General features: G+C 34.2%; 1 protein-coding gene across 1 annotated transcript; it reads right to left on the bottom strand.

The window, feature by feature from the left end:
- Positions 1 to 266: 266 nt before the first annotated feature.
- Positions 267 to 1354, bottom strand: MED32 (mediator of RNA polymerase II transcription subunit-like protein). Its single transcript, XM_078962938.1, has 2 exons — positions 1215 to 1354; positions 267 to 834 (listed from the first exon to the last, which is right to left on the bottom strand). The coding sequence occupies exon 2, from the start codon at positions 819 to 821 to the stop codon at positions 381 to 383; it is 441 nt and encodes a 146-aa protein (XP_078819064.1). The 5' UTR covers positions 822 to 834; positions 1215 to 1354; the 3' UTR covers positions 267 to 380.
- Positions 1355 to 9080: the final 7726 nt, after the last annotated feature.

The following is a 9080-nucleotide window of genomic DNA, read 5'->3' as shown; positions in this document are numbered from 1 at the left end:
AAAATCGACATATCAATGGTTATGTTTTCCTTGTACTCGATCCTTAGACCTTAGTGCACTTGTTAGGCACATAACACTACAATTTAAGGTGAAATTTTCTACCAATTGTTCCATAACTTAGATTAAAAAATATCACTCAATTCAATAAATTTATTAATGTTCAAAGATCGAGTCATATGAACATTATTCAACCTTCAATTTTAAATGGGTTCCAATACTTATATTCATTGGCCTAACATTATTCAAACTTCTATTCATTTGTCAAGTCTACCAAAGAAGTTAGTTTGATCACATTCAAAGTAAAACATTAATCCAAGACATAACAAACTGAAAAAACAATCTAAAAAAAAAAAACAGTAACCAGATTAATCAAAGTGAACCTATTGAGTTGAATCTTCATGAAATCGAGCATCAAAAGGGGCAGAATTATGTTGCGGAATCCCTAAATTGCCCCCGGATCCTGAACCTTGTTGAAGCTCAATCACAAGCCATCTGACAGCTTTACTCATCTGCTCCAACCGGACAGCGCTAATAGGTGGCAGTCCAGGTGTCACAGGCTGACCTGGCTTTCCAGCGACTGAACCAGTGGCTTCATCCACTAAGCATTCAGACCCGATTCTCAGTTTCACAGACTCCACAAACTCCTCAGCTTGATCACATGCCACCCTGAACAATTCCCACCTCTGTTTGAGGTTTTCTAGGGCGGCATCAGTGGCGGCGGTTACCTGGCCACCTGCAGCATCCTTGGTTTCAAGGGTGTTTGCTATTGCGCTCACGAATTCTAGATAAGCACTGTTCAAAGCATCGACGATGTTGTCCATTGATTGAATTTTGCTGCAACAGAAAGAAAAGTTTAGAGATTGAATGGGGAAATGGACGTATTATATGGCTTGAATACTTCATTTCGTCGTGATAGTTATCCCCCTTTTCAGAAATTTGTTCGATTCAATGAGAAGTATTCTAAATTCGACTGAAATCCCACGAATCAAAAGGTGGCATATGTTTCAAGAATCATCCTTCGCAAAAATTGAGATCGGTTCCCTCTCAAGTTAGACTAAAACTAGGTAGGAACTGGAGTACTAAGAGAAATAATTCATATTGCTTCGAATTTGGAAGCAATTTACAGAAACAAAGGGATTACAATTGAGAGGTATAATGAAAAGTAGGAGCCGTGTTAAGAAACAAAAACGTAGATGAACAGAAAGAAAACGCACCTTGTTAAGAAATACAGAATTGGGAGAATCAACTGTAGGGATTACAGAAATGGATCGATGGAGATGAGTATATGATGATGGAATTAGCTCGGAACACCAGAAATTTTGAGCGACGTAGAAGTTTGAATGCTTTCTTGCCTGGTTCTACACCTAGGTCATTCAATCGGACCGAAGGAACTCCGAACTCCACCCACGATAAAACGGGTCCTGTTTCGGATAAATGCTAGAAATAGTTTTGTTAAAAGGAATATTTTATTTTGGGTATGTTCAAATCAGAATTTTATAAGTTTTTTTTTTCTTTTTATCATTGTTGTTTGTTATTATAGGCTTTATCCTAATACTATTTTTAGGTATTTTAAAATCAGAATTTTATAAGCTTTTTTTTTTTTATTTTTTTTTTTATTTTTTATCATTGTTATTTGTTATCATAGATTTCAAATTAACATAAAATAAAATTCGTTAAAAACCTTTAATTTTATAAACTTTTTATCTTTTACTTTAAGTACATCATTTCTATCATTTCTGTTAATTAAATTTTAATCAATATATATTCTATCTTTTTTTTATTAAAGTAATATTGTTAATTATTTTATCATAAACTTACAACAAAATAAAATATTCATATGCAATGAATTTGCATTGATTATTAATTTATTAAAAAATAATTATTAAATAAATAAGATTATATTTATAAGACATTTATACATAAATATTATATATTATACATGCATTTGAAAAAAAAACAATATATATATATATATATATATATATATATATATATATATATATATATATATATATATATATGTATGTATGTATATATTCGAATAAATTTCTCATAAATGATCAAGTAACGTATTTTCTATGATGAAGTGAATTTCTTTATTTCTAATATGTTATATCGAGCTAGAAATTATTGAAATTGACGGTCTTAATTCGTCACCATTTCGACCTTTATCGGTGACACTTCAATTGGTGCATCTAACGAGTTTTATTGGTTACAAAAACTATGTGCTCGCGGAATTTCACTTAACACTAAAGGGCATATGCAACCTAAATGATCTATGTCTTAACACTTTAAATGTAACATACAATGAACAACAAAACTATCATGAACCTTAATTGAAACCTTAGTATAATCAAAATACAAGAATTATGGTTACATACCCTTGATTTGTAGTGATAAGCAAACTTCAATCCCTTGTGATTGTTGGTCTTGGAAAGCTAGCACCAACATGATGATGTGATAAGCAAACTTCAATCCCTTGTGATTGTTGGTCTTGGAAAGCTAACATCAACATGATGATGTCTTTAATCACTCACTTCCAAAACCAAAAACTATAGAATGAGGAAGGGAAAGAATATATGAGGGAATCTCTTTCATAAGCATATAGGTAATCTCATAAATGAAATTTTCAAGTCCAGAGGTTCTATTTATAGTTTAGGTAACTAGCAAGAAAAGCAAGATTTAAAATGATTAGGTAATAGATTTAATTATAAATCAAATCATTTCCTTTTATGCAACCAGGAGACTTCCAAACCTAAAAGAGCTCCCAAATTAATTTTAGATTAATTCTAACTGATTAGACATTATTTTACTAATCATATAAATTAACAAATCAATTATTTAACAATTGGTCTTACATTAATTTATTAATCACAAATTAAATCAACAAATCAGTTGTCTATTTCCAATTAATATATTAACTACATAATATATTAACAAACCATTTATTACAATTTATTAATCATATAATAAACTAATAAATTTATATTCTCTCTACAAATGTAATTCTAACCAAGTTCTAGTTATGAGGGCAACCCAAAAAGGATTGCTTCTAATTACAAGCTTATATCAATTTAGTTATGAACTTAGACATCTTAATCTAATAGTCTTCCACTTGGATAAGTCTATAACTATAATTGCATGTATAAACTTGAACTAAACAGCAAATAGTGCTTTTCAAAGCGATTTCCGAACTCTTATTCAAATAAAACGTTAGCCCTAAGATAATTGATCAACTATTCCTTAGTTCTACAAGATATCGTATGAATAGAGCCATGGATTAAATGATCAATCTCGTGTTCTATTTCCGGATTTCCCGATTTGTGATCAAACTCAAACTACAAAATTAAACACCAAAACCCAGTCCAGACCAGGCATGGTTCTTATAGATCAACTCAAATCATCGAGGGGCTCAAAAATATCGTTTTTTTGTTAAGAAAAAAGGAACGAATAAACTTTGACTATATAATGATACATTTTACTCACCAAATCATGCATAGAATTACACATTATAACACCTAGTTACGAGATGCATTGGAGTAAACCAATGCACAATTGATTTGCAAAATATGACTTATATATCTCTGTTTGAAGAATAGAAGATATTATCGTCTTAGAATTACTTGTGATAAAATACATGAAGTAATATCAAAGAGTGGGTTTATCAAATACTTAAAGTCCTTATTTTCAAAGTACTCATGAATATTGTGGCAAGCCCATGCAATGTTCAATCTTTGTGGAAAATATACAATCGATTCATAACAGTCTTAATTCACTGCTTACTTCCAACGCTATGAACGACTGTAGAATTCTGAATAATAATTAAATTACTTAGGAAAGTCAACATGCAAAGTGAAACACAACGATAAATTAATTAACCATCGTATCATACCCATTGAATATAAATAAATCCCTATTATTTAATCACCCTAACAATTACAAATTTATTTATTGTATATTTTTTTGAGTAATCAACTAACCACTTGAATTAAATAACATCATTCATGCCATGTTATAAATATGCATATTATGCCTCTTAACAGTCCTTCCTTTGTGAATAGATCGACTGGACATTACTCTAATGATACTCATTCCAAATTATTATCGTTATCTAAGATGTAATAGAATTTCATATTTACATGCATTCACATTTTGTGACGTCAAGGTTCTAAAGTCACAGAGACTGAGCCTTCAATATTAGTGAATGTTCCACTAGAACTTATTACTCGAAACGATTCCATGGTTATGAAGTCTCAAAATCAAGGTACACTCCTTGAACACTTCTCTTGCATTAAAGTTTTCAACTCACGTATAGATTATACAAACATCTCCTATTATGTAAACATTACCATATTCCCATATGATCATCTGTTCTGACTAAGATTCATCTCAATCCGAAACATGTTACTATGGTCCGTCCTAATAATATCATACTCCCAATTATCCACAAGCAACTAGTCTTTGGTAAACCTCAAATGTTCTTGATAGTTGTTATAACAACTTTAGTCACAAAAATTCTAATCCTTGTCACACAATGCTAAAGACATTTGAAATTTTAGAATAAGCAAATATTACATCAGATGTGATCGATCCTATATCCGAAGCATATGGGACTAGATTCATTATGTCATACATAAAGACTTGATATTTGTTCAATCTCTTACTATAATAATTCCATATATTGAATATATTATGCTGAAACATTTCACCATTATATTCATATATATCTTTGACTAATTTCTATTAAACCATACAATCTAAAACTTTAGGATTGAAATGAAGTATGAGTGTGTAATGTCTCAAAAATTAAGATCAAAAATTTTCATTTTTAAATTAATAAAACTATTATCCAAAACATCATCATAAATATCACAGTGAAACAGAGTGTATCGACTACATCACAAAACATCAGAGTAACAAACAAATGCGGAACGAGGTGGTGTGTGCACTACAATCATCCTCGGCTCTTTCCCTTCGGACCAAAAGTACCTGAAAACATAAACTGGAAACCATAAGCACAAAGCTTAGTAAGTTCCCCAAACTACTACATAACATACAAAATAAAACATATAATGGGCCCTGCCAGGCATCGAGCCCCGCTCAGTATACAAATCTGTCGATCATCAGGTCTTGCCCGGCATCGGGCCTCGCCTGATATACATATAAACATATAAAAATATAAAAACATCACACATGCAATAATCACAAGATAAATAGCATATAGAATGGTCATTAGGCCCTGCCCAGTAAATATAAAAGCCCATAATACATGCAAGAGTCACGCAAACATCTAGTGTCCTAAACATAACAAATCATAGGCCAGCATTAGTGCCTTTGATCCTCTAAACACAGTGAGGAAACTCACCTCTAGCTACTGAACCACTCAAACGAATCTCTGTCTACTGGTCCGAAAAATCCCGACGCTATCATCATCAAAATAATATCCAATTATTAATTGGATCTCGAACCATAACCAAGAATGTAGGGTACTTAGCCCATAAACAAGGTAAAAGACTTTTACCCTTTTTCTTACTTGGCCCATAATCCAAGGCCCAACCCAACTACTCAAATGCCCAAATCCTAAATGGCAACCCAAAGCCTAATTATGGCCCAATCTTCCAAACTGGGCCCAAAACCCATCATGAGCCTAAATCCAAGGAAGCCTAAAATACTAGTCAAAAGCCCAAATCATAAGTATAATGGCCCTACAAGGCCCAAACTTAGAAAGCCTAAACTATAGCCCAACCGAGAATGCCAAGCCCAAATGCTTTTCTGCTGAGTTCGCGGGGTGAACTCAACTTGTACGCCCAACAGACTCCCCTGACCACTAGTCCTCTTCATTAAGAACTTAAATAGTTAAGATACTTTGCCAAACTCTCAGATCTGGTTCCTAAGGGTGACTTATCACGTAAAGTTGGCAACTTTACACTCATGCATGGCTTAATGGGACTTAAAGCTCAAAAATAATCTTAATAAAGATCTTAATGCTTGCATGGACCAATATCCTCCATAAATTTTGCATTTTTATGAAAATGGGGCCTACATTGAGCTAAGATGTAGCATCAATTGCTTCTGGAGTTGATCAAAAGCTCAACTTTAACTCAAAAGTGTATAAATAACACCATAAACTAGATCTAGCACAAAATACCATCAAGGTGAGAGCTTTATACCTCAAATAGATTGAAATGACAATGATGAAGTTGGATCTACAAGCCCAAGGTAATCCTAAGCAACCACCAAGAGTTTTTTTTCTTCTTCTTATTTCACTAAAAAAACCACTAAAATCTCACTTACAAGCTCAAAAACTCACAAGAGGCACTAAGGGTTTCGATTGTCAGGGCATAAGATGATGGAGGCTGATCATAAGGGTGTCCAATGGTGAGAAAAGTTGTTTAAATAGGATGCAAACCCTAAAAATTAGGGTTCTCCCCAGCCTTGCGTACGCCATGCGTACTCTACATATGCCACGTGTACTGTGATGAGTCCCATGATCCATAAATGGCTAGTACGCTAAGCGTACTCCTAGAGTATGCCCCGTGTACTAGCTAGGGGACCAAAATGTAAAGTTTTGATTTAAACTATGATGTGCGTAAACTCATTTAGTTTTAATCCTACTTTTAGTTGTAAAATAAACACACAAAGGCAGTGTACCTATCAATTGTGGAATAGTTTAAGCAAGTAGGGTATCGAACACAGGGAACGGCAAATTAAAAATAAAAACTAATTCTATCTAAATTAATTAATAAGTAGATGGTTTTCTCTAGTTTTACAAGACTAGAAACTTACTAACTATTACTTAATCTAAAAACTAGAAAAACAGAGAATTAACTAGATTCAATAATGCGAAGGAACTTCTGTTTAGTTCAACTCAACTGATCCTATGGTTGATTTCAAGGTAATAGTGCAATGGATTAATTCTTTTATTGGTTACCGATTCAAGTGATTAGGTTCGCGTTCACTACACTAATCCTTAGCAAATAAACTAACTTAAACAGTGATCAGTTGTCTAATTCAATTTAGTTCACTAGATTAATTATTCGGATTACTTTAGACTCACAATAGTTAATTAATTTGGTTTTAATTAACTTATTGTTGATGGTCATCACACAAGCTTGCACATAAATTTACTTAATTTTCATATTAATCCTAGTTTCATGTTCATTAATCCTAGACGTATAGCAAAGTAGTCACAAGATATATGAGGTTGATAATCAAATGATGTTCATGCTATTTAATTATCTTCCTATTAATAGAAAATTAATTATCATTCACACACAAGGTTCTTTAGCAAGCTAAAATAATAAATAAATCACCAACATTGAATTAATCCTACCAATAATCAAACCATAGTCTCAATTTTGTATCCCCAAACAGAAGTTTAAGAGTTTTAGCTCATGATTGGAGTAAATGACAGCACAAAAACGAATTCTAATTGTCTAACCATAATGGAAAACAGAAGATTAAGTATAATGATGGAATTTGCCTCAAATCTCCTTCGGGATTGAATTGTAGCTTCTATCTTCGTCTTCTAGGGTTTCTCTAGCCTCTGAATCGCAGCTAATTACTCCAGAATTATCCCAGAAGTTTTTTTCCTCGATCTGAGAAGTTATCTATATATTTGCGTATCGACTCGTCGAGTCCGTCTCACAATATCCGTATGCGATAAGCATCTGGGTTCCCGAGTCATTATCCTCACTTGGACTCGCCGAGTAGTCAATTCTACTCGCCGAGTAGATGCTCTTTTTGGTGTTTTTCTTCTTTATCCAATTCCCGAGCTCCTAACCACTTCTCCTGCTTCCTTTTGCTTCCAAGCTTCATTTTTGGATTGAAAATACAATTTAAACACTTTTAAGTACCTTTTGTCCATGAAATGCAATAATTTAGCTAATAAATGAATAAAAATCTATACTTAATACAAACTAAATATGCACATATCAGGCTAAAAGGGAAAACTTACCGAAATATAAATGTTACAATTCCCCTCCACTTGAATCATATTTCATCCTCGAAGTCCGCTGCCCCAGATAACTCTGGGTGGTGCTCCCTCATATCGTCCTCCGGCTCCCACCTTAATTTTGAACCATTATGATGCTACCGCTAGACTTTCACCAACTTAAGAACCTTGTTCCACAAGGTTTTTGTCTTCCAGTCAAGACCCACCACTAGTATCTCGATATAATTCAAGCGTTCATCCACTTGAATATCCTCCAGTGAAACCACCGTGGAATCATCCACTAAGCACTTCCGCAACTAAGAGACGTGGAATGTGTTATGGATCTGACTAAGCTCGTCGGGAAGATCCGAGCGATAAGCAATGCTACCCATCCGTGCCAAAAACCTAAAAGGACCCATTTACATGGGGCCCAAAATTTCCCCTCTTCCTGAATCAGATGACACCTTTCCAAGGGGACACCTTCAGGAGAACCGTGTCCCCAACCTGGAACTCTAGATCTTATTTGGTGCTTGTCGACATAGCCCTTCTGCCAACTTTGAGTTGTCTAGAGTCTACTCCGAACTTACTGAATCAACTCTGTAGTCTTGAGTACCACCTCGGTACTCCCCATGACTCACTGAATGACCTCAACCCAACAAATCGGGCTCCTGAATTTCCTCATATAAAGAATCTCAAAAGAAGGTCCATCGATGCTGTCGTGATAGTTTTTGTTATACAAAAATTCTGCTAACGGAAGATACGTATCATAACTCCCACATAAATCCAAAACACACGCCCGAAGCATATCCTCCAAGGTTTGAATATTCTGTACTCTCTGGCCCTCAGATTGCGGATGGAAAGCCGTATTGAAATGGAGACGAGTACCCAACTCGTCATGGAATCTTTTCCAAAATCTGGAAGTGAATCAGACGTCCCAGTCTGAAACCACCAAAATCAGCACCCATGTCGTGATACGACCTCCCTGATGTATACCTTAGTCAACTTCTCTTAAGATCTACTCTCATGGATCATGATAAAATACGCGATCATTGTCAATCGATCCACGATGAACCAAATCGAATCCACTCTGCACGCAATCCACAGTAATCTCCTACCACTTCCAAACAAGAATATCCAACGACTGCAT

This window comes from Lactuca saligna, chromosome 7, assembly GCF_052625555.1.
Source record: "Lactuca saligna cultivar CGN05327 chromosome 7, ASM5262555v1, whole genome shotgun sequence".
Taxonomy (NCBI): Eukaryota; Viridiplantae; Streptophyta; class Magnoliopsida; order Asterales; family Asteraceae; genus Lactuca; species Lactuca saligna.
Note: the sequence above shows the minus strand (reverse complement) of the source record. Positions and strands in the feature narration are given on the sequence as shown.